We start from the raw sequence: 26,332 nt of genomic DNA on the forward strand, positions 1-26,332 counted from the left end.
AAGAAGTTAGTAGCATTCACAGTTCCTCGTTTTAACATTTCACACCTCCATGGCGAAATCTCAAGATATGCCTGCTTATCGCCACTTCAGGCACTGCCTGGCAGCATGAGAGGCAACGTCTTCACACAGAGGGTGGTAAGTGCATGGACCAAGCTGCCAGAGGGACTGATAGAGGCAGATACAGTTACACCATTTAAAAGACCGAGTACATGGCGATGGGTTGGCATTGAGGAAATGGGCCAAGGTCTGTTTCCACACTGTGTAGCTCAATAACACTGGCACAAAAGTGCTTGGGCTTTTGTGAATGGTGGAGGCACAGAAATGTGCATTTGCGATCCCATACATTTTGAAAAATTAAGTGTGTTTACTTAAATTCTTAAATTGCTTGTCTACAAATTTGGAATAGGTTTAGGGATTTATGTTATTTTATTAAGCTTTTTCCATTGGAACAAGTTTTTCCTGAATGCCTGGGAGAATTCACACTCTTTTTGCCTATCGTGCCATTTGGGTAAAGAGCAAAGTGCTGGAGGAACTCAGCAGGCCAGGCAGCATCTGTGGAGGGAAATGGACATGGTTGTTTGGGTACACAGGAGATATACGAAACTGCAGGTGCTGGAATATTGAACAAAACACCAAGAGCTGGATGGTCAGGCAGCACACGCAACTCAGAAGGTCAAGGATCCCAGGAATGAGTAGGTTGACCTATGACAAGCGTTTGTCGGCAATGAGCCTGTACTCGCTGGAGTTCAGAAGAATGAAAGGAGACCTCATTGAAACATACAGAATAGTGAAAGGCTTGGATAGATTGGATGTGGAGAGGATGTTTCCACCAGAGGGAGAGTCTAGGACTAGAGGTCATAGCCTCAGAATTAAAGGACGTTCTTTTAGGAAGGAGATGAGGAGAAATTCCAATAGTCAGAGGATGGTGAATCTGTGGAATTAATTGCCACAGAAGGCAGTGGAGGCCAAGTCAATGGATATTTTAAAGGCGGAGATATATAGATGCTTGAATAGTACAGATGTCAAAGGTTATGGGGAGAAGAGGAGAATAGGGTTAGGAGGGAGAGATAGGTCAGCCATGATTGAATGGCGAAGTAGACTTGCTGGGCCGAATGGCCTAATTCTACTCCTATCACTTATGACCTTTTGATCTGTGGAGGGAATGAACAGAGGACGTTATGGGTTGGGACCCTTTGACATTAAGGTCTTCAAGTCCCTTCTATTTGGGTGCTAATTTTTGCTGACATTACAGAAAATAATCCCCTGATTAAATGAAACCTATTCAATTTTGCACAAGATTTAAAAAAAAGGTATAAATAACTAAACGTCAGGGCCTAACATGTGATGGGCTCCAGTGCCATTCTGCTGAATGTATAGCCATGAACAAAAATAAGGGTTATTAAGTGGTAGTATCTTTGGAGATTGACAAGTTAATTGAATTACTAAATGACTGCACCAGATCACCAGTAAACGATGAAGGACAAAATCCAGAGAAGCGCACAGGAGAATGATCACTTTTATTACGTTCAAATCCCTCAACATCACTCAGCCAGTTTACAATTCCATTTCACCATTTTAATTACAAAAGTCATTTGTTCAGTTGTACGAGTGATAATCGATAACAGATCACACTAATAATAACGCACTGAATCTCAGCCAGGCCCTCTGGGCTCTGGGCCCAGCAATGTGTGCGGTGAGCCATTATCTACACATACTTTGATTCCATTTTTTTTTGTCAAAAACTAAACAGTGTCTTTGGACATAGAAATGCAGAAATTTCTGTACACAACCAACTTTGGAAAGCAGCCATGAGGAAAAGCCTGGGTTTAAAAGCATGGCGACACTTAGATAAACCTGCCTTCTGAATTTTCCAAGCGACATTTATTTTGGGCAAGTTTTATGGAACGTGTGTCTGAACTTCTGCGTGGGTATTTAAAAAAAAAAAACTGCTTGACTGAAAATCATAGTGTCAATACATTCTACAACAAAATAAGTAATCTCTAAATAGGTAAACCGTGGGCCTTCCATAATACTTGACGAGAAACTGCCGATACCAGTTGAGGTTAAAGTGTCACTAGGGCCCCTGGTTACAAATACTAGATGTACTATTATTGCAATTAAAATAAACACTCAATAGCTATTGCTTAATGTCAACATCATCAGAAATTCACTGTGTATATACTTGTATCTGTGGCCAGTCTGGATGAAAGCTCAGTGGAAAACCTTTGTGGTCACGGACTGTGTTGCTGTTACTCAATACATCAAGAAATCCCTTCCGGGAGAGTTGAACGTTTTTGCCAAACACCATAAAATTCAATACATAAAACACAATCACAATATTAGTGACAAATATATTAAACTAGAAATAGATGTATAGAACAAAACTGCACACCTGACAAGCTGGTAAAGAAACACTCTTCACAATATACCCAGGAACTTGGTACATTTACTTAGCAGCGTTTAGGGAGCCAAGTTTTCAAAAGCAACGTGTAAGCTTGAACGGGAATCCTCTCGTCGTATTGTACAGTGCCAAGGATGGCTGTTATCGTAGTGAGGAATTGCTGTAGTGATTTAGTGTGGGTGAATCAAACGGATTCACAAACATCAAAGCTGCTTTGTCTTCTACCTCAGCTGTGGTCTATCACACTCATTTAACATTCAGAAGTGTTTGAGGCACATTAATAACGTATCACAATTCTCTGGAAATGTGTGTTTTACAGTTCTTGTCAAAAGCCACTGCAGTATCATATGATTGACTACTTCACATGGATTTTCCAAAGCAATTATTTGACGACTTAATTTCAAATGTGTAAATTTTGCATCTACTTAGCTGAAGTGTGCTTAAGTATCTCATATCTTTAAAGACAGGTACAAAGGCTGCTTGGAACTAATTATCTATCTGGAAACTTGTGCCAGGTTTTGGTCATGTGGGTTAGACTATCAAGTGGCTGTGAATAGGACCAAGGTGTATTTGTTTTGAACTGTGGCATCATATGTGGCTACATGAACAATTTATGTTGCTACGACCCTCGTTTCACGATAGAATTTGTCAAGCTTCAAACCGAGCACATTTTCAGCACCATATCATGTGCTGATAAATAAACTTTCGCCGCAAGGACAAACTGCAGAGAATTAATGCCAATGAAAGCCACATCCCACTATCATCACTGATGGGATGCCATTTTCACAGCGCAAAATATGCAGAGTAAAACAAAAAAACCCAGCTAAACATCGAGTAATAATCTGCATGTTTAGCTTGATGGTTCATGCCTTGTTTTCCAACTAACATTGTGAGCATTCCATCTCAAGTCAATCATGATTTTAGGGCCACAAAATGCCACTTCAGGTATTTGAAAGTTCTGTCATGTAAAGCAGGACTGATCATTAAGCACTTCAAGTATCTTGAGTGGATTGTACAAAATTTAAAAAAAAACTAAATTTTGTTATTTAGCTGGGAGGCAAATGCAAAGCATCTCTTAAAATTGCAAATATATTAAACTATTTTATTTATGAGTACAAACATACTTTATAAACTAATTAATGTTTACATGAATTTATTTTGTACTGGTTGTTCCATCCGTGATCTCGTTCACAAGTTGCCCTCGCCCAGCATAAGCACTGGCTTGGGGAGCGACTGACTGACTGACTGACTGACTGTGCAATTAAGTGCACTGGAACCTGAATATTATTATATAACACCTTTTTATCTTCTATGGAGCTTTCTGGTGAATGTAGATGTGTATTTGAGAGAGTGTGTGTGCGCGTTTGAGAGTGCGTGTGTTGAAGAGTGAGTGTGCGCATTTGAGGGAGAGAGCGTGTGTGTTTGAGATTGTACATGTTTGCGTATGTGTGTGTGAGAGAATGTGCGTGTTTGAGTGTGCATGTGTTTGGGAGTGTGCGCGTGTATGAGTGTGCGTGCGTTTGAGAGAGAGTGTGTGTGTGTGTTTGTGAGAGGTGTGTGGGCAGCCTGTTGGTAGGAGAGTCTTAACATGCGACATGTGCACAATCAGCAGCCACCTCATGTGTGGGATGGTGGGTCTGCCGTACCCGTGTCACCTTTTCCATTTGGAAGTTCTCTGCCTTAAAGACTACAAAGAAAGAGATACATTCTAAACTTTAACACAAGTGTCAGTAGCTGAAGGCAAGAGCTCTAATGGAACACGGATGTCGGAATTGAACAACAGTAACAGTTCTATTCAGAAAACATCAGACATTACTCACGTATTCAAAGTAAAGTCTGCAATGTTGAAGCTATTGGCATAAGGTCAAAGTGTGGAGAAATGATATGGCAGAGAAGACGTAACCCAGCAGTTTATAAATACTGAATATGTTCTTTGATTATCAGATGCAAGATTATCTGCGGAATATTTGATGACATCTTTGATTGGTTACGTGACTTAATAAGAACGAAGTCTGCATATTTTAAACATGGTGGGCTGAACTTATTTTTCCCAAGGTATGATAATGCGCTAAAATGGGTCAGAAATCAGAGGGAGATCTAGAAATGCCAGTCTTTATAACCCACAGCACATCAGGTTTGCCCAGTGCCTTACAGAAACTGATGAGAGGCAAACTCTTGCTTGAACTACACGGCATCATATTGTAAATAGAGTTGTGCAATCTCACTGTTCCGTACAAGAATCACCAGAGTTCAGTCAGAAAGGATCCGTGTACATTAACCGAGTGAACACTGGGGGAAAAACACAGCTTCGACAAATAGTACTGCAGTCCCTTAAGCAAACATTCCTTCCTCAAAGTTTGTAAAAATGTCACGATGTGAATGCTAAATACAGGTACAGAAAGGCAGTGGGCCCCAGGAGTGTTGTTTCATATGTCTTTCTGAGTAGCTTTAACGTTAGTTACCTCCAATACTTGTCAAGCCTCTTGGCTGAAGTGGCCAATATCTGCTCAGGCCAAGGTGGGAGCGTTATTTAAGAGAATCTTAGGAAGCACAAACCCATTGCTATTTATGATCAGAGAATGGTGCATCAGAAATGGAGAATAAGCAGCGTGAGTGAATTAAAAACCTGGTAAAAGCTCAAGGAAGTCCCTCACTCACCTGGTGAGGACTTTGAATCATTTGAGGAGGATTCACTTCGATCGGGACTTCTGCGCTGGTGCCTGTCATGAAACCGTTGGTGGTAACACACAGGCAGAGATCGGTTCCACTTGGATCACAAAGCACATTGTGTCAACCATTATAATACTCAGTCAAGGTTGCTAGCTAGTATCACACTGGTAGTGACCATACGTTAGACACAGTGCCGTGGATTATTCTTAAACAAATCTAAATTGAAAAATCTATTAACCCGGGCACAATCAATTGACGCAGAACCTATCCCACAGCAAAGCCAATATAAATATTTTACTAACAAGACTGTATTAACGCAGCTTTGCTGAGCTGGGAGAGAAACGTGTGATACTGCTGAACACTGATTTGCCCCTGCTTCCTTTGCACACACGATTACAATAAATACACAATACTTTGTCATAATTAACTCTTTGAAAAGAAAAGTTCATGGTCAGAAGCCACAGGCTTCACTCTCTGATGTCATGGTTGGGGAAATTAAGAATGTTGAGATTCATTTGATGATAACCCATGGAATTATCAAAATACTGCTGGATACAGTGCACTACGGAAGAAGGGTGCAGCAAAAAAATTAATAACTACACTGGCAAATTTAAAGTGTGGTACTGAATACGCTTAACATGATGCAAGGATTCAATGTCAGTGCTAGGGGCGAGGTGCCACGATGGTGACTTCGGTGCCATCACTGGGCATTATGAAAGGAACAAAAGAATCGAAGAAGGCAACCTTCAGTTTGAGCTTCGACTGCTTTTTGGGGAGCGTTTCTTTGCAGGAAAGCGAATGCGAAAGTCACAGTAAATCACCACCTAGAGCAGGTCATGTGTAAATCAATGGACGTGGCTTGCTGCGGGTTTTAAATATCATGAGGGGCGTGGTGAGACCACCTCTCCTCAACTATCACGGGTACAAGACGCACTGCTCATGGCTAATACAGAAACCATACAGAACAGCCTCTTGTACAGTGTACCCTTTCTAACGAGACATTTTTAATGTGAAGCGTCCAAAGGCCACAGTATATGGAGTCTCCAGTGTTGCTCTGTCATCCACAGGGCACTCCTGTGTCGGCTGTTACTCAAACGTCTCCCACCTCTTCCTCAGCTGGTCAACTCTACTCTGCGACGTTGCTGCTTCCTTCTTCGTAGTGTTGAGCAAAGCTGCAAAGGGATCTCCGGCCACGCTGGGCTCAGAGGGCTTGGAAATTCTTTCGGGACCTTTGGAAGGCTTTGGTGGGACCAAAGGTGGCTCGGTCAAGTTTTTCCCTGCGCTAGGCACGGCTGGATTGGAATCAGCTACATTTGTACCTGCTTTGGCGGCTGTTGCCGTGTAGCTCGCGGCTCCCAGGCTTGTCGAGGAGATTGTGCTTTGCTTGCTGAAGGTCCCTGATTGAGGCAGAGCCTTGGGTTGAGTGTACAAATGGTGGAGGGAAGGAGCCGAGTAGTTCCTGTGGGGCATCTGTGGTTGGAAAAAGCTCGGAGCTGACGGCATGAAGCCCGGGACAAAAGCAGAGGCTGCAGGAGAGGCAAAGTGTGGGGCGGGGGGCTGGGTCTGAGGGAAGGGAAGGGCTGAGGGCAGGGTTTGGGAAAACGGGTAGGAGGGCGGTTGGGGAAACTGTGCCATGGTTGCAGGGCTGGGGGCCGAGTACCCCAGGGTCTGGCTGAACTGTAAGGAAGCGGGTGGTGTACTTAAACCAAGGTCAGTCCCTGGTGCAGCAAACACCAGTGGAGCGGGAACTGGAGGCAGGGATGAGGCGGGTGCCAAGGATGGGTTGGCAGCTGGGGACGCACCCCTGTCATGGTCGCAACTGGTGCTGAGTGGATCCAAAAGACTCAGGAGATCGTTCCTGCTATCCACTCCTTGACTGACTTTGATCGGTTTTAGAATATCAGCAGCACATGAACTCAGTGGAGGCTGAGGTGACCGGTTTAATGCTGGTGTTAAGTCTGATGCTGGGGGTTTCTTCTCAGCTCCAGCGGACTCTTGCAACATGTCTGACAACGAGCTAGCACTGGGCCCGGGCCCGTCTTCCTTGCCGCCGTCCTGCAGCGCCGTCGAGGCCTGATCCAGGCCGGGAAAAGCCTGCTGCTTGATTACCCGGCTGATGGCCGCTGGAGGGGGCAGCCCGATTCCCTTCTCCGACGACTTCTTGCCTTGGGGCCGGGGAATCGTGATGTTGCCCGAACCACTCCCGGGAGCGTCTGAATACTCGCCGTCGACGGACGTGAAGAAGCCACCAAAGTGAATGCTTCCAGGCGATGAGCTGGTGATGGGCTTCACGTCCAGAGACATGTCATCGTGGCCCGTGCTCCGCAGCTTGGTGTGAGGCAGCGTGTGATGCAGCCCCGTCGACACTGCTTTGTTCTTCTCAGATGATGCCATCCCTTTCCACTGCAAAGATGCAAAAGCAAAAATGTTACGTTTTTGCAGCAACGTCAATAGAATCCAGGGTTGGGGAAGGTCCTTAGATTGGCTTGCCCTTATCAACAGGTTATAGCAATGTTACAAAACTTACCTTCAGCGGTGCTGCAGTTCTGCCACTGGCAGTGTGCGCGACTTTGGCACCTTTGAGGGGGGGGGGGCGGGATTAAAATGTTGTTTTCTCCTGCTTATCGGAGGCGGCTTTCCTAAGCTGCTGAAGAACAACCGATCGGACTTACGTTCCCGATTTATTTATTTATTTAATTGCGAGACAATTTAATAATTACATAAAAATAAAAAGCGACTTCTAACGCCCTCAACGCCTACAACGTGACGGATCGCATCAACGGGACAAAACAAAATGTAAGTCGTTTATTTTACATATAAACTTGTTTCTTGGGATCGTTTTAATCAAATTTTACGGTGCGAAAATGTGATTTGGGCCCCATCCTGCCGATATGGGATTCAAATTCACCGCAAATGCAACGTTCCAATCGATCGCGTTCCAGAAAAACCCACTCGCAAGATGATTTAAATGCTCTTTTTTTTGGACAATCATGTCATAAGAGCATCTAAATCGTCTATATTTGGTGTTATTGTCTACCCATTGTCAATATTGTTATACTAAATATCAGTTTTAGTCCCATGTATTGTGCAAAAAAATAATAATTTTAATTATATTGAGTGGATGTTTCTAGATTAATGTATGGGAATTCAACATTAAATTCCTTCCATCTGGCATGTAAATTCATGACAGTGAGATTTAAAAATCATGTTATATTGTGAATTATTGTGTGAATGGGATTAGTTTGTTATTTGGATACTTAAGAAATGGAATCTACAGGACATTCTTAATGGGAAAGTAGTGGGCAGAAAGGCATGTCATGCGTGGTTTGAAGAGCAAAAATTTGTAGTTTACAATGCCAAAATTGAAAAGTTGAGGAAAAACAAGGTGTACAGAGTTGCTTATTGGTTACAATCTGAGGAGTATGATGATGCTACTGATTATGATATGCCAATGTACCAGCTAGCAACTGTTCTTCTCCATAAAGACTTGGTCTATTGCTAGAAATTGTAATTTATTTACCTATCTGTTGCGGATTTACAGCATATAATACAATAATATTAAAGTTCTGATCTTGAGAATATCACATTTTTGAATTTTCAAGGCAGTCTGGGTGTTTATTACTATTTCCGTCACAACGGTCAATTTTGTAATTAGCTACCATTAGGTAACTAACTAATTATATGCTTTAATTTCAGGTCATCCAAGTAAGATGTTTTATATTTGTTTCAGAATGCTTCAATCTATAATAACTGAAAATTTAATTCCGATCTCTTGATTTTTAAGAAAGTGATGGGCTTTTGACTGTCCTCGATCACAACTTTTGTGTTAAGTCAATGGAAAAGCAATAGGGAACAAGATGCTAATTTCCGAGTATGAAAATCGCCATAACTTTTTTAATACTGAAGATATGAAAGGTGTCAAATTAGGTGTCAAATTAAACTTCTTTTATGCTTTATCTGATGGGATAAATTGCAGACTTGATTTTTAAAATCACACCATTTTGTAACATTGCTACAGGTTATAATGCATTAGACTGACTTGTGGCGTCATTAACAGAGACACAGCGGTTGAGCTGCTGCCTTGCAGCGCCGGAGACCCGGGTTCGACTCTGACCTCATGTGCTATCTGTACAGAGTTTGCATGTTCTCCCTGTGGGACCTCGTGGGTTTTCTCTGGGTGCTCTGGTTTCTTTCTCCATCCCAAGGTTGTGCGGGTTTGTAGGTTAATTGTGTAGAGGTTAATTCCATAAACTGTCGCCAATGTGTCGGATAGAACTAGTGAACGGGCATTGATGGTGGGCATGGACACGTAGAAACAAAGAAAATAGGTGCAGGACTAGGTCATTCGGCCCTTCGAGCCAGCATCACCAATCAATATGATAATGGCTGATCAGAATCCTGTTCCTGCTTTCTCCCCATATCCCTTGATTCCTTTAGCCCTAAGAGCTAAATCTCTCTCTTGAAAACACCCAGTGAATTGGCCTCTATTGCATTCTGTGGCAGAGAATTCCCCAGAATTACAACTCTCGGGGTGAAAAGGTTTTTCCTCAACTCAGTCCTAAATGGCCTACCCCTTATTCTTAAACCATGACCCCTGGTTCTGGACTCTCTCAACATGGGGAACATTTTTCCTGCATTTAGCCTGTCCAATCCCTTAAGAATGTTATATGTTTCTATAAGATTCCCTCTCATCCTTCTAAATCGATTGGGCTAAAGGTAAAGCTATCTCTAAACTAAACAAAACTGTACAAATCTGAGATTACAAAACCTCAATGAATTAAGTCTACAGGATTTGAGTGTGGATGGAGTGTAAATCATTTACTGTTCTCGATCAGTATTTAATAAAGGTCCCAGTAACTTGGATAAGTGCTGGAAACGGGACGGCGGTCAGTTTCAATGACAACTCATCGTCATTGAATGTGTGGACAAGAAGTAAGGAAATCCTAATCTCACCAGAAATTATGAATCAGTTAAAATTTGGTGCTGTTAAGTTTCACTGCCCGATGGCCCTCTACGTTGAAGAAAAGAGAGTAAGTGCTGGAGTAACTCAGCTGGTCAGGCAGCATCTCTGGAGAACAGGGGATGTTTCAGGTCGGGACTCTTCCTCAGACTGATTGTAATTGGGAGCAGAAAGCTGGAAGAGGGTTATGTGGAGAGTACAACGTCGTGTGCTCAAACCTGATTTGCAAACGGATTCTCAATTTCTTCCTCTTTAGGTGTCCTCAGATCTTCCATACTCTTGGCTTGGCTGAGCGGCTGATGTTGCGAAGTTATCTTAATACTACTGAAAAGGTCGTCCAGTAAATTCACATCCATGGTTGGTACCGGCAAGCTGGGAAAGATGTTGTGTCCTTGCCTCTTCTCTGTACTCAAAGCATCGCCATCTGCTGTATCGGATTCCTTTAACGTTTTATAGGGTTGAGGCCTGGCAAATGGGCAAGAGGAAAGGGCCAAATCAAGGTTACGTCTCAAATAAAAGAAAGCAAACTTCTTGCCAATGGAATTTCGCATTAGCTGATGTAAAAGGCAGTAAACTGCGAACTCAAACCTCAAGAGCACAGAATACAATGCACACTTGGTTATTTGCCTTATCTGGAGTCTAAATACTGAGTGAAGGATCTGTGGCCTGATATTATGGTTACTGAAGATATGTTACAGCTGCAGTATTATCTGGGCCCATGTTTAGTCAAGCATTGTGCACATGGAATCCAACAAATCATTAATTTATTTAAAAGACTGTATCATCTGACAAATGTAATAATGCTGTTTTTAACCATTTTTTCCAAAATGTTATATTTAGTTTAGAAATACAGCATGGAAATAGGCCCTTCGGCCCACCATGTCCATGCTGTCAATTGACCACCTGTTCACACTAGTTCTAGGCTACCCCCCTTTCTCAACCACCCCCCGAGGCAATTTACAGAGACCAATTAACCTGCAAACCCACACATCTATGGGAGGAAACCCACACGGTCACAGGGAGAATGTGCAACTCTGCATAGACAGCACCTGAGGTCAGGATCGAACCTGTGCGGCAGCAAACCTACCAGCTGTGCCACTGTGCCGCCCAAAGTTATTTCTAACTTTAAAGCAATCATTACAATTGCCTAAATGTTGTCTTTAAGGTTTGCTTGGCGAGCTCCAAAGAAATCTACAGTTTGTGACCGTGTGACTTGGTGATGTTAACTCTGGTGTTGAATCAACCACTATAACATTACCATTGGCCGAAGGTATCATTGTTCTTTCTCAAAAAAAAATAGCACATAGTTGGTCTGCTGGTCTATTATATTCTCGCATGTCAGCTGAGTTCCATCCACACTACCTCCCCCTCATGAATCATTTCTGCAATAGGTTCTTCGTTCAGCTAAGAAGAAGACGTTAAATGAATTCAACCCCACTAATAGGATTCCAGGTTTTACTGGGGAGAAATGAAAGAAAGGCTCAAAGGATCGTCTTATCATTATACCCACTCCATCCTGATGGTACAACACATCGTGAAAAGCAAATCAAAAGCAATTTAAATCAGGATTACATATTAATAACTCAAAGGGGAACTGCATTATATAGGGTTCATTCCATTTGATAGTTAGACCTCCGACGTGAGCCGTCTTAAAGAAGAAAGTCTTTATGCCACAGTTCTCTGGAAATTTGTAACATGTCAAAAATATTATTCAGGAAAGTGCGATGCCAGCTAATTATACAGGAGACTCAGAAAGCTGAGAGAGAGAACGGATGGACAGCAGTGCAAATAATGCAAATAAGGAATAAGAATGGCTGTACTGTGAAATATTTTGTGTTGTTCTCCATAAAATTATGAGAGGCATAAATAGGGTTTACAGTATAAAACTGGAGGGAGATTTCAAGGACTAGAGGGCATAGCTTTAAGGTTAGAGGGGCAAAGTTTAAAGATGTGTCGGACAAGTTGTTTTTTTAAACAGAAGGTGGTGGGTGCCTGGAACACCTTGTCAGGGTGTTGGTGGAGGCAGCTATGTGGCATTTAAGAGGCTTCTACATAAGCTCATACACATGCATGGAACAGAGGGATGTGGATCACACGCAGTCAGCGGAGGTTAGTTTAACCATGCATATGTTCAGCATGGATATTGGGGCTGAACGGCCTGCTCCTGAACTGTACCTTTCTCTGTTCTTTGTAAAGGGCTTATAGTATTTTGATAATGCCTTCACAAATGCCTTCACCTGCCTTGACTAAAGTTTCGTGAGAAGAGTGCGGGATACTTTGTTCTCTCTGTGAACTTTTGGACAGCTCGGTTACTTCACCTCTGGAGCTCCACCCTTGCCTGGCTGCCATTTCTGATACACTCAATAAGCTTTGTATTGCCTGGCCTGAACTCCTAGCTCGGGTGGAAACAGCAGTCGCCACACAAGAGATGACATGGATGCTAGAAGCTAGAGCGAAAAAACAAACTGCTGGAGGAACTCAGCGGGTCAGGCAGCATCTGTGGAGGGAAATGGACAGACGACGTTTCAGGTCTGACTGATAAAAGATCCCGACCCGAGATGTCACCCGCCCATTTCCCTCCACGGATGCTGCCTGACCCGCTGACATCCTCCAGCAGTGTTTTGGTTCAGATGACAAACGAGCGTGTCTTTGTGGCCTGAACAATCTGTCACTTACATCGTCTGATGGGGAGCTGAATTGGGTTGTTATGTATCATTTACTTTTTTTTTGATAGCATTTCAAACAATGCAGCAGAAGAGAAAGGGTAAAATAATTTCTACTTTAAACTCGCCAGCAACAGAAGAGAATAAAAGCAGTTTAGCTTTCAAATTTGCTCTTGTTATTTATTCTTGCCAGTATTAAGGCTTTGCTTTGATAGTGTAAGATAAAAGGCAGCCATAATGCTGGAAAGCCTGACCTATTGACTAAAGGCTGACTCAATAAAAGGCAGGCACATCCAAGTCTTCCACTGCCATGAAATAATCCTTGACTGCACGCTAGCAAGCTGCACTTTGACCCCTAGTTAAAAGATTAGGCACAACTGCTGCAGTAATTTGTTACTGAATGATCAACATAAACAGTTGCCACTAGTCGGATGTATTAAATAATTCTACGCAAAGATAGCGAAATGCCTAGAAATAGATATTTAATAAACGGAGCCTGCTTAACGCTAAAAGACAGCCATGCATTATACATATACATACTGTCAAAAACACAGACACGGCACATTTAATCTGGTCATGCACTAATTTCTCAATCAATAGAATATAAAGGAAGAAGCCATTAGACCATTCAAAAGGAGTGAAGAGAAAGCTTTCAGAGAAGGCAGATATAGAGTTCTCTTCATGGTGAAGTTCATCATCAGAGGATTCCTCAGAAAGGAACACTGTGTAGTGCCGTGTGGGCCTTACGATGCTGAAGAAAACAGGAAGAAAATTTAATTTTACTCACAGAAGAAGAGCAAAGGTTGAAAAAATCACCGCCAAAACAGCAAGACAACGCAGACTTAGAGATTCTAACACACAGGCTTTCAAACAGGTCATTCTGCACTTCAACTGTGTGAAACATGAAAGATAGATGGACGTTTTTCAAATTGGAATATCATTGATTTTAGAATGATACAGCTGGCATTGTTTTCTTGCATTATGAAATGAGAATGGTTTTAATTTGATACAGTGTGTATATAATCAGTCTCCAACACTAATATATTCGATATTAACAAATACCAGTAACTGCAAAATGTGGCATAACCAAAGAGAAAGCAAAGTGATTTAGAAAGATGATATAAAGTACTGGAGAGACTCAGCGGGTCAGGCAGCATCCCCGGAGAACACGGATAGGGACGTTTCGGGTCAGAACCCTTCAGGAACATCCTATCAGTCTGAAGAAGGATCCCGACCCGATACATTACCTATCCGTGATTTCCAGGGATGCTGCCTGACCTGCTCAGTTACTTCAGCACTTTGTGTCTTTTTTTGTAAAGCAACACCTGCAGTTTCTTGTTTCTAGAAAGATGATATGTTGCACTGTGAACAGACACCAGAATGTGGTGTGAATGCTTCGCTCTGCCTTGAGGATGCTCAATATTGAGCTGTTATGGGTCAGGGAATCAATTGTGAGTTTAGTCACATTTTTAAGGAAGTGGCTGACTTGGGGAAAGTGTGCAGCTTCCGCGGTGCGTTGGGGCCTATAGGAGTGTGGGACGGGGAGTCGACAACTTCAAGTTTCTCGAATGTGACACTGGCATTCCTAGGATGCCCGATCCCACAGTGGTTCCACCTTAGATGGCAGAAGGGGAGAAGTTGACACCGGTGCTCTGGGCAGGTGTTTGAGCAGAAAGCAACGTGCCAACCTCCACGCGATCCCCCCGCACCCGAGACTTTTCCGAATTGAGACTGGTTTCAATATTGAACTGACATGCAAATGGAAACTCCTGGGAGGGTGATATCACGAGGCATCTGGAAAGATGACAGGGAGACAGAAGGAACAGTTCAGTTGAAAGCCAAGACATTGAAACCAACAGCACTCAGGCCTGGTAATGAAGAGATTACAGGAACCATTGTATCACAAGAACTGTGTAGGGTGAAACTGCAGATGCTGGTTTACTCCGAAGATAGACACAAAATGCTGGAGTAACTCAGCGGGACAGGCAGTATCACTGGATTGCTCTGTATTCGCCACAGAAGAAAATTCTGGATGATTAAATGGGATGAAACATATCTATTGTTGAATAATCACCTCTACAGTCCACATCCTCCTCATGATTAAGGGTGATGGAAGGATGAGCCTCTATGTTAATGCTCTTTGGCCCACTTTCCCATGGCTACCAGATCACCAAACATTGGTTGACTTTCCCTTATTTATTTTTAATTGCTTATTTCCCACAGTAGAACAGAAGTTGATGCTCCATTAATCCTCCCAATAATCTGTTCAGTTTTGTATAAATATTTATACTTCAACAAAACAGTTCTTTCAGAGTATTCTGGCCGACACGATCAAGAATTGAAAAATTAACAGAAATATATGCCATAGGAAGGTTGTTCAACACATATGTGATCATGCTGTGTTTAATAAACCATGCTCCATTAGCAAGGTTTAATTTGTGATCAGCAAGTTGGCAGGATCCATGTGATTATAGTAGATATGTTGCAAAACTTACCTTCAGCGGCGCTGCAGTTCTGCCGCTGCCCGTGTGCGCGACTTTGGCGCCTTTGAGAGGGGGGCGGGTTTAAAACGCGATTTTCTCTAGGTTGTTGAAATCGATGTTGTTCAGCCTACTTAGTTGCTGACGAAAAATCGTTGCGAAATTCGTTCGCTGCAGGTATTTTTAAACTAAATTGGGTTATTTAATTGTTATAGTAGATTAAAAATCATCCTCTAAAGCCGCGAACCCTGACAACGGGACGGATCTCATGTAGGGGACAACGCAAGGTAGGTTGTTTATTTTTACATTAAAAAGGGCTTCTTAAGATCCCTTTATACAAAATGTTATGTTGCGAGTAGCTGACTTGGGGGCCCATTCACTGTTTTTCATGCCATATGGGCTTCTAATTCACTGCAATGGCAGCGTTCCAAACCAGCGCGTTCCACTTGCAAGCTGATTTAAATGGCCATTAATTTACCGCAATTGAACACTAAATCCCTTCCATTTGGCCTATAAATTAATGTCAATGAGAATTAAAAATCATGTATTATTGTGTGAATGTTCTTTGGACACTTAGGCTATTTAAAAATGTTAATCTTTCCTTAAGAAATGGATAGATGTTTCGATCTAGTAATTGAATTTTGGAATTAGCTACAATTGGGTAACTAACTAATTATATGCTTTAATTTCAGGTCATCCAAGTAAGATTGTTTAATATTTGTTTCAGAATGCTTCAATCTATAATAACTGGAAAAAAAAATTCAGTTCCCTTAATTTTTAATAAAGTTATGGCCATTTCACTGTCCTTGATCACAGCTTTTGTGTTAAGTCAATGGAAAATCAATAGGGAACAAGATGCTAATTTCCTAGTATGAAAATGGCCATAACTTTTTTAATACTGAAGATATGAAAGTGAATTAGGTGTCAAATTAAACTTCTTTTTATGCTTTATCTGATGGGATAAATTGCAGACTTGATTTTTAAAATCTCAAAATTTTGTAACATTGCTAATTATAGGTCATAGTACTGACGTGTATATCTGTAAACAATAGCCCCATTTTGTGAGGAATTGGACACACGTGAGGAGTGACATGAGGACACACATGACACTTTGCATGAGGAGTTCAGAAAGGTGGACGGGCATATTCACAATTAGTTGATTAAATAAAAGAAAGGCTCATGCTTAGTTTCGTTTAGAGATACAGCGCGAAAACGGACCCTTCAGTCCAACGAGTCCGCGCCCACCAGTGATCCCCGCACACTTACGCTATCCTAAACACACTAGGGACCAATTGCAATTATACCAAGCCAATTAACCTACAAATCTTTACTTCTTTGGAATGTGGGAGGAAACCAGAGATCCCGGAGCAAACCCACGCTGGTCACGGGGAGAACGTACAAACTGCGTACTGTCAAGCACCAGGGTCTCTGGCGATGTAAGGCAGCAACTCTACCGCTGCGCCACTGTGCTGCCCTATGATCATGATCATTAGGAGTAGGGATTTGCAAGAATTGCAGTTTCTGCAGCTCGTGACCAGAATTGTGAAACATGTTCCTGACTGGAATCATGTTATGCCACAGAAATAGCTCAGATTCTAAGAGGATTTTACCTGGTTATTGCTGATGGCTATTTTCCACGTCCAGGGCCATTGTCACAGAATAAGAGGCCAGTTATTTAATATTGATGTGAGCAGTATCTTCACTTGGGGACACTATGGATACCATTGTGAATTAAAAAGTGGTGCATTTGGAATTTACTACCCTGGAAGATTCTGGTGGAATATATCTGTGATGGATACATTTCTCAATAAGATGAGGGATATTTGAGTGTGTGTGCGCGGAGAAGGGGACAAATGATCTTGATAAGCAGGCTTTAACAGTTTGACCCAGCTCCTAGTTAGAAACATTAGAAACATAGAAAATAGGTGCAGGAGTAGGCCATTCGGCCCTTCGAGCCTGCACCGCCATTCAATATGATCATGGCTGATCATCCAACTCAGTATCCCATCTCTGCCTTCTCTCCATACCCCCTGATCCCTTTAGCCACAAGGGCCACATCTAACTCCACCTCCAGTTTAAATTCCATTTGGAATATTTTGGAGGACCAAGAAACTCCCTCTTAAATATAGCCAATGAACTGGCCTCAACTACCTTCTGTGGCAGAGAATTCCACAGATTCACCACTCTCTGTGTAAAAAAACTTATAATAAGGGGTGGCACTGTGGCGAACGTTAGAGTTGCAGCCTTACAGCGCCAGAGACACTGGTTCGATTCTGATTATAGTTGCTATCTGTATGGAGTTTGTACAATATCCCTGTGAGCTCGTCGGTTTTCTCCAGGTGCTCCGGTCTCCTCCCACATCCCAACGACATGCAGGCTTGTAGGTTAATTGAGTTCTGTAAAGTGTCCCTGGTGTCTAGCTTAGGTGATTGCTGGTCGGCAAGGACCCGGTAGGCTGAAGGGCCTGTTTCCAAGTTGTATCTCTAAACTAAACTAAACTAAATAACATCAGTTTTGAATATTAATGAGGCTTGAGAAATTATTTGGGAAATATTACAACTATAAGGAGAGATTAGGAGGGTTGGAATTGCTCTCCAGGTAGGATAGAGAAGTCAAAGGTAAAATGTAACTTAGGTGCCTCAAATAATGAGTGCTTTTGGACAGAGTAGGGAGGGTCATTCAATGCAGCAATGAGATAATTAATGAGGAATTAGTGGCCATACCAGGATACATTTTTTACATCTGGAATGCACTGCCTGATCGAAGCCAAATCCATTGCGAACTTGCAAAGGGAATTGGATAAGAGAAAAGGCATGGGGAAATTTGGCGACAAGCTCCTTCAAAGGGCTAGCACAACAATGATGGGACAAATGGTCTCCTGCTATGTTACATGATTCCATTAAATGACTGACCTGAGCACAGCACATTAGTGTACAACACAGGAGAGAATGCAAATGCTTTGCAGACTTCACCCGCCCTGCAACATAAGAATCCCACATCCCTTTTACGCCTGAACTCATTTATATTTTTGCACATTTTCCGAAAACACCAACGATGTAAGTGACATGTTGTTTGAGCACAGCTTACAAGTTTCTGCAAGAGTACTCCAATTATACATCTCACATTCTAGTTATCAAGTTGAGGATCAGGCAAAATGGAGGAACAGCACCATATGCTCTGCTTAGGTAGCCTACAACCCAAAGCAAGAACACTGAACTCTCCAATTACAAGTAATATATCTCTCCTCTCTCATTCACCCCACCCCCCTTCGACCCAACTTGCTGATGAAGATGCCCCATCTACACTAGTCCCACCTGCCCGTCTTTGGCCCATATCTCTCTAAACCCTTCCTATCTACGTACCAGCCTATGTCTTTTAAATGTTGTTATGGCATCTGCCTCAACTACCTCCTCTGCCAGCTCATTCCATATTCCAACCATTCTCTGTATGGAAAAGGTAGACAAAAATTCTGGAGAAACTCAGCGGGTGAGGCAGTATCTATGGAGCGAAGGAAATGGGCAACGTTTCGGGCCGAAACCCTTCTTCAGACCGAAGAAAAAGAATTTTGGCCTGTGTTAGGCGCTCCCCCCCCCCCCCCCTGGTGAATGCTATGTACTTACCTCTCTGTTTCTCTCCCAAGCACAGGCCTCGTGGCTGTGAGTCTGGAATCGAGGGGTTAAAGGCTCCTGTACCCGATTGGCCAAGCTGCGTCAGGTGACGGGTGACTCATCTGAAGTATAAATACCAGAGCTTCCCAGGATTCTCCTCTCTTCGTCGTAGACTCTGACTGATGAGCAGACTGTTGGTGTGGGCCGAGGAAGCCTGACCACATGGCATAGAACTTTGTGTATTTTCACCATTCCTTGTTAACAGATATTGAATTGGGACGGATAAGGGCTGACCTTAGAGTTTTCGTGTATTTTGGTTTCAGGGTTGTATCTCTTTGGGCAGGTTTTGGAATCTCCGGTTCGACGGCCCATGGCGTGGCTGGCTGGAGCATTGTTAAATTGTTTGTCGGTTTATCCATATCCCTGACTGGGTTGTTTAAATCAGGTTTGAGTTTTGTGTTCCAATGAATAATTAAAACTGTTTTTTGAACCTGAACCTGGTTTTTGACTTGTGTTACGTGGCTCTGAAGTACTTGCATTCGGGAGTCGTAACAGCCTGAAACATTGCCTATATCCTTTGCTCCATAGATGCTGCCTCACCCACTGAGTTTCTCCAGCATTTTTGTCTACCTTCGATTTTCCAGCATCTGCAGTTCCTTCTTAAACACTCTGTATGAAAAAGTTGCCTCTCAAGTTCCTATTGGAACTTTTCCGCTCTCACTTTAAACCTATGGCTTCTGGTTCTTAATTGCCCTGCCCTGGGTATACGCCTCTGCCCATCCGCCCTATCGATTCCCCTCAGGGACATAAGTAATTGGATTGAGAGAATTATTCTGAGAGCTGGCATTGATGTCACGGCCCGAGTCACCTACTACGCCGTTAAAAAAAAATATGGAAACTAAAATGAAATAACCAGGAAGCACTGGAAACAACAGGTACAATTATTTGCCACATTGCAGGCACGATTTATCAAGTCAAGAAGGAGCAGCAAAAGATTTCACTCACCCTGTAATACACGAGGTGGCAAATATCTTGTCTGATAATTTGCTACACGTCTGAAGGAACTAACGTGCCCTGTACTGCATCAGGAGAGTTGATAGGAGAGCAAAAATGAAATGGAAATTTGCCAAGTGCAGGAGTAAATAAATATATTTCCTATGCAGGAATGCAGAGAACAAGGAGTCAACAGCACTGATAACAAAGCATCTCCTGCCTTGCGTGAAGGGAGTTTTTTTCGCAAATGATTGCTTCTCTGACACTCACAGGAGTTTAACAATCTCAAAGCCTAATGTTGAACATAGAACAGTACAGCACAGGAACAGGTCCTTCAGCCCACAATATCTGTGCCAAACGAGATGCTAAGATACATTAATTACATCTGCCTGCACATAATTCATATCCCTCTATTACCTACATATCCATATGTCTGTCTATCATATCTATCGTATCTGCCTCCACCACCACCCCTGGCAGCATGTTCCAGGCACTCATCACCCTCTGTTTAAATAAACTTGCCTCACACAATCTTTGACCCTGGGGAAAAAGGTTGCTGTCGATGCCTCCCACAATTTGGCCCTCTTTTTAGTTTAGTTTAGTTTAGAGATACAGCGCAGAAACAGGCCCTTCAGCCCACCGAGTCCGCCCCGACCAGCGATCCCCGCACATGAATGCCATCCTACTCTGGGGACAATTTTTCAAACATTTGTACCAAGCCAATTAACCTACAAACCTGCAGGAGTAAATCAAAGTTCTCGGAGAAAGCCCATGCAGTTCACGGGGAGAACGTACAAACACCCTACAAATAAGCACCAGTAGCCAGGATTGAACCCGGGTCTCTGGCGCTGTAAGTGCTACAAGGCAGCAACTGTGCCACCCTCGTTTATCTGACACGTTGAAGATATTTCCACAAATGATGTGGAAGACTGAAGCTGCCTACACACTGCATCATAAGTTGACATTTCTGGACCGGACGTCTGATACAAAGTGGAACGGTTCCTGATTTTGCCAGTTATTTGGCAGGAGCGATGCATCCAAAACCAGCTGCAGGTTCCTTCTGACTGTTCGACTGTTGTGTATGGTCTTCACATCTGCAAGCTCCTTAAGAAGTAAAAAATCAATTTCCAATAACATTTGTACAGTTATTACAATGCAATGGTTTAAGGTGCAGTATTGTGACATGTACCGAGGTACAGTGAAAATATTTGTTTTTGTGCTCTCCAGTCACATCAGATAGTACTATACATTAATGCACTCAAGTCAAACACAAGCACAACCGGTATTTTTTCTCTTTGCACTACCTGACTGCAGAATATAGTTCTCAGCATTGGAGAAGAACAGTTCCAGATACATAGTGCAGTGCTGGCAATGAGATGTTGGAGAAACAGAACTATACATGAGCTGACAGAAGGGCCAATTAGAAGTCTGATATCAGAGGGGAAGAAGCTGTTCCTGAGCATTTTCAAGCTTCTGTATCTCCTGCCCAACAGGAGAGGGGAGGGAAAGGAAAGTCGGGGGTGGGAAAGGTCCTTGATGATGTTGGCTGCTTTCCAGAGGCAGGTGGAGTCGATGGTGGGGAGTGTGGTCTGTGTGATGGACTGGGCTGCATCCACAACTTTCTGCAACTCTCTTATTCTCTCTGGAGTATCAGCTGCTCTGCACAAATCTTTCCAAAAATCTTTTGTGGATCACACAGCATAATTTCAATTACCCACACACCCAGCCACAATTTAAATCTCTTGTGTTATTCTACAAATTAAATCGTTGATCGATACAGAAAATTTACTTCACACTAAAAGTGACGACAGTGAAGTAACTCCTCTATTGCCTGGGTGAGTCCTTCGCAGAATGGAGGAACAGCACCTCATATTCAGCTTGTGTAGCTTACAACTCCTCCTACCCCCTTCTCTCTTCCCTGGTTGTCCCACCCCAGTACACTTCTCCCTTCCTTCACCATCCCAGTCAATCTGCTCCTTCGTACACTCACCTCCCATCCCCGAGTCCTTCATTTCCCTTTTATCCCCCATCACTGCCTCCTCCCCATTCTCTTCCACCTATATCCCTCCCTCTGGCTGTACACTTCACTCCTCTTCTCTCCTTATCTAACACTCTTTGAATCTTTTCACGTCCTGTCTTGGTCACTTACTCCATCCATCTGCCAACCACCCCCTTTTACCCCTCTCACCTATACCCACCTCTCACTTACCAGGCTTTGACCCACTCCAAGCTCTCTGTCAGCTTTCTCCCCCTTACTAAAATCAGTCTGAAGTAGGATCCAGACTCAAAACGTCACCAATCCATTCCAGATGTTGCCTGATCTGCTGAGTTCCTCCAGCACGTTGTGTTTTGAACAGTGAAGAAAGAATTTGCCTCCATTTTCTATTCTCCTCTTTCCTTCCTCCGACTCTCCTGCCCCAGGTGAGCGGGGGAAATCACGACCCGAAACGCTGCCTATCCATGTTCTCCGGAGATGCTGCCTGACTCACTAAGTTACTCCAGCACGCTGTGTCTTTTTGTTTACAAAGTCTAACAGAGATGCGCGAGGCAAGTGTATTTCTTACCCGGTGAGTAGTGGGTGCCTGGAACGCACTGCCAGGGGTGGTGGTGGTGGAGGCAGATACAATAGTAGCATTTAAAAGGCTTTTGGATAGGTTGATGGATATAAAGGGAATGGGGGGATAAGGATTACATGCAGTAAGATATGAGTCTGTCTTGCCATTGTGTTCAGCACAGACATTGTGGGCCGAAGGGCCTGTTCCTGTTCCTGTGCTGTACTGTTCTATATTTCATGAATCTGGTTTGATATTTCCTACTCTGTGGGCAATTCGGTCAATTCGACAAACATGCCACACACTCCGTGAAGAGGTTAAAAACACTCATTAATATTATTCTACATTAGACTTTGAAAAACCGGATTCATTAGTACTTAACCACAGGGTATATCATCGCTCACATTCACACCCTGATGAAAGACCAATTCTAACTTTTATATGAATTCCACTACTTTCAAATGCGTGAAGTGAAAAGTTATTCTGAAATAACTTTCTTTAAGTGGGGCAACACAGTCTGTCGTGTGGGCCTCGGATTCTTTCCTTTTGTTGGCGGGCTTGTTGTCTGCTGAATGGCCGCAGCCAGGTTCACGGACAGCGGACATCGGCCAGGTTTGAGTCAGTGGTGTCACTGATTCCTGTTAAATGTTTCCACTGAAACACCATGTGCTGTAACTCCCACAGTGCTTCTCCTCATTGCCCGCCCCGACACTGACGGAAATCGGATGAACGTTTCGGGACTCGAGAAGGCAGCAGGAAAACTCCTGTGGAAACATTCCTTTGCTGGAACTCCATCTGCTGGGCTTGGTGAGTCAACAGAACGCATCCTAAATACAAGGAACTGCAGATGCTGGGTTATGAAAAAAAGACCCAAAGTGCTGGAGTAACTCAGCGGGTCAGGCAGAACCTCTCAACCCGAAATGTCACCTATTCCTTTTCTCCAGAGATGCTGTCTGGCCCGCTGTCACTGCAGCTTTTTGCGTCTACCTCTGGGGAATGTGAACAGGCGACGATTCAGGTTGGGATCCTTCTTCCGACTGTAGAGAAAGCTGGAAGAGAGGATAGGCAGGACAAAGCCTGGCGAGTGATAGATGGATGCAGGTAAGGGGGTTTAATAGGCAGCTGGCTGGGCAAAGGCCAGAGATCTTATACTGATATACTGACTTCCTGATGTGACACCATACTTTCTTGCTTGGCAATGATTTTATATGTGAGTGCAAAGACTAATTACCTGACGTGGTCTGACTGGATGTGTCGAGTTAGGGTCGGGTGTAAACTCTGATAGAACATTCAGGATTGGATTATGTTGTTCCCTGCTGCCATAGCTCACCACTTTATCCAGGTACGGATGATGTGCTTGGCCTCACTCCCTGTGCCTCTGTTCTTGGGTAATGTAGGTGGTGCAGGATAACTAGTCTGACGGCCCACTCTCCAGATTGGGAACGGAGAGGACATTGACGCAGGTTGGGTTTGGATTGGAGGTGGTCTGGTCTGGTTTTAACTGTACCTGAGAGCAGACCTCCAGTGGAGAAGGCAGAGAGAGGAGTTCACCTGTGCTGACACCACACAAGTCAACCCCATCGAGTTCTTCCGAAGATAGACACAAAACGCTGGAGTAACTCAGCGGGACAGCCCGCATCTCTGGAGAGAAGGAGTGGGTGACGTTTCGGGTGGAGATCCTTCTTCAGGCTCAACAGAAAGACTTTGTGTCGATCTTCGGTGTAAACCAGCATCTGCAGTTCCTTCCTCTCCATCTTCACCTGGTCCTCTCCTGAATGGGCTTGTTGGACAGCAATCAGCCACACACACGAGAGGCAATCTCCCGATCGAAGAAACCATAAGAATGAAATGCTGAGGGACTGTGTGCCTGAAAGCAAGGGCTCATCTTTACTTCGAAACTGCTGTCAGTGCAGGATTTCATGTCCATGGGTGATCCTACACTGTGTGACATTCCATACACAATGCTGGGTCTACTATCATTAGAACCACATCATTATGCTAACAGATTTATTTCCGAGTTGTTTAGTAGGCAGGACTCCACTCCTTCAGATGTTAAGGAATAGTGGATGTTAATGGCATTCGTATCATTCACATGGACTGCAGAATATGGAATTACACCATTAATTAAAAATTCTGAGCATTTTCATAATGTGCAAATGTGTTCTCGATATTATCGATGTTTTGGGAATGAAATTCTCTTCAGGGTCACACTGAGATTTCAAAAAGAAAAATGTTTGATTTTTCATTCGATGCTTCTAAGATCCTGAAATTATATTCTCAGCAAAATAGCCGGCGTTGCTAATTAATCTAATTCAGTGAGTCATTCTGATGTCTACCACCCGCTACCTGTTTGGAATTCACACAGAGGAGACTGTCTGCAGAAAGGCAGGTCACAGCAAGTGTTGGTACACAGAAACCAGCCACGGCTAACACAAAAGGAGATTTTCTGTCCATCTCAGCTATACACGCCACCAATCTCTGCATGACTGTGCAGCCTTCCCTTCCTAATCCCTCAGCTAAACTACAGTGCGGATGGCTTCCCCTCTCCATTTTAATGTCTAGTTATCATGTCCTCTGTTACTGTTTGCATGTGACAACAGTGACAGCAGAGGCTGTTCCTTGTTAAATATTGTGTAGCAAATTCAGCCCTACATAAAACTAGGATTCGCTTCAAAGCCTCTGATGGTGTGGGCTTATTAAAATGAGGGAGGATCACATCTTGAGGGTTCATCTTCTGTCAGAATGGATTAAAAATCCCAGTGAATTTCAATCAAAAAACTCACGGAAACCAATCGAGATGCATATAAGCAAAAATTAGCACTAGGTTAAAAAAGGGGAACTTTTGTTTAATGAGGGACCCTTGCACTGTAATATTAACACGCTTAAAACAAAAACAGAATACATATTTAAACATAACAGCCATCTATTCTTTAGGGATAAGTATTGTGGACTGAAATAATACTGTTGTACAGAGTGTGATTCTTCTGTGCAAAAGATAAAGGCACAAAAAGTGAATGAAGTGAACCCATCTTCCTATACGGATGTTAAGGACACTGTGCAAGTTGCCCTCTATGCCGACTCTAATGGCCAGCCTCATGTGTGTACACAGTTAGGTGCCGGGGAACAGTGACCCTCTCCACCGTTTTACAATGGGATCAAACTTTATGATGGTAGCAGGTCGGTTTGGAGTGGCTTTGATCAGTAGACTTGAGACACGCAGGAGGGGATCCTGTCCTGAAACCCGATTGCTGTGATGCTTGATGGCTGATATCTTTGAGTGGCTGACACAGGAAAGGGAGCCTTGTCCCATTTGACTGAGCTATTTTCAGAGCTGGTGGGGGTGAGGAGGGAGTGCTTCAGAACAGGGTTCCACTGCACAGACACTCACTGTCTCAGACACTCACCATCCCATCCATCCACATTTCTGATGCACATTGCTCGCGCAGAATTCACTGAAAATCATGGACTCCTTTATTCTGGTGGAGACACCACACATTAAGCATGTCTGGTGACAAAGGTGAAACCTTAAACTTAGCGCTCTTCTTAGATGAACATTAATTATCAGCAACTCGATATTCTACTTAAAATGTTCATGATCAGTGATAAAAGAATGGACTCGAACAAAAGAAGATAAATTATAGAATCTCTTCTCTTTTTAAATAATAAATTCAAATATTTTTCAAAAATGTAGCAAACGGTGAATATAAAAGACACACGGAACTGCAGATGCTGGTTTACAAAAATAAGACACAAAGTGTTGGAGTAACTCAGCACATCAAGATAGCATCTCTTGAGAACATGGATGGGTGACTTTTTGGCTCGGGACCCATCTTCAGATAAAGAAAGTCTGAAGAGGAGTCCTGACCCAAAATATGTTCTCCAGAGATGCTGCCTGACCCGATGAGTTACTCCAGCACTTTGTGCCTTTTAATGTAAAAGATGAAGTGTTTCTCAGAATCTTAGAGTGAATTACAAATATGATCGAGCTTAAATTTGGTGATGAAC

At 43.2% G+C, this 26,332-nt stretch overlaps 1 protein-coding gene across 6 annotated transcripts in view; it reads right to left on the minus strand.

Annotated features, from left to right (window-relative positions):
• Positions 1–1,497: 1,497 nt before the first annotated feature.
• Positions 1,498–26,332, minus strand: part of dennd1a (DENN domain containing 1A) — a 492,710-nt gene continuing 467,875 nt past the window's right edge. For 4 of the 6 annotated variants that reach the window (XM_033048631.1, XM_033048628.1, XM_033048627.1 and 1 more), the window contains 3 exons: positions 13,320–13,445; positions 10,250–10,496; positions 1,498–7,474 (listed from right to left, as the gene is read on the minus strand). In XM_033048631.1, the coding sequence (XP_032904522.1) occupies positions 6,158–7,474; positions 10,250–10,496; positions 13,320–13,445 (1,690 nt within the window). In that variant the 3' untranslated portion in view covers positions 1,498–6,157. The remainder of the gene's footprint in view (positions 7,475–10,249; positions 10,497–13,319; positions 13,446–26,332) is intronic. The other 2 variants (XM_033048629.1, XM_033048630.1) reach the window with 2 other exon arrangements.

This window comes from Amblyraja radiata, chromosome 32, assembly GCF_010909765.2.
Source record: "Amblyraja radiata isolate CabotCenter1 chromosome 32, sAmbRad1.1.pri, whole genome shotgun sequence".
Lineage (NCBI taxonomy): Eukaryota > Metazoa > Chordata > Chondrichthyes > Rajiformes > Rajidae > Amblyraja > Amblyraja radiata.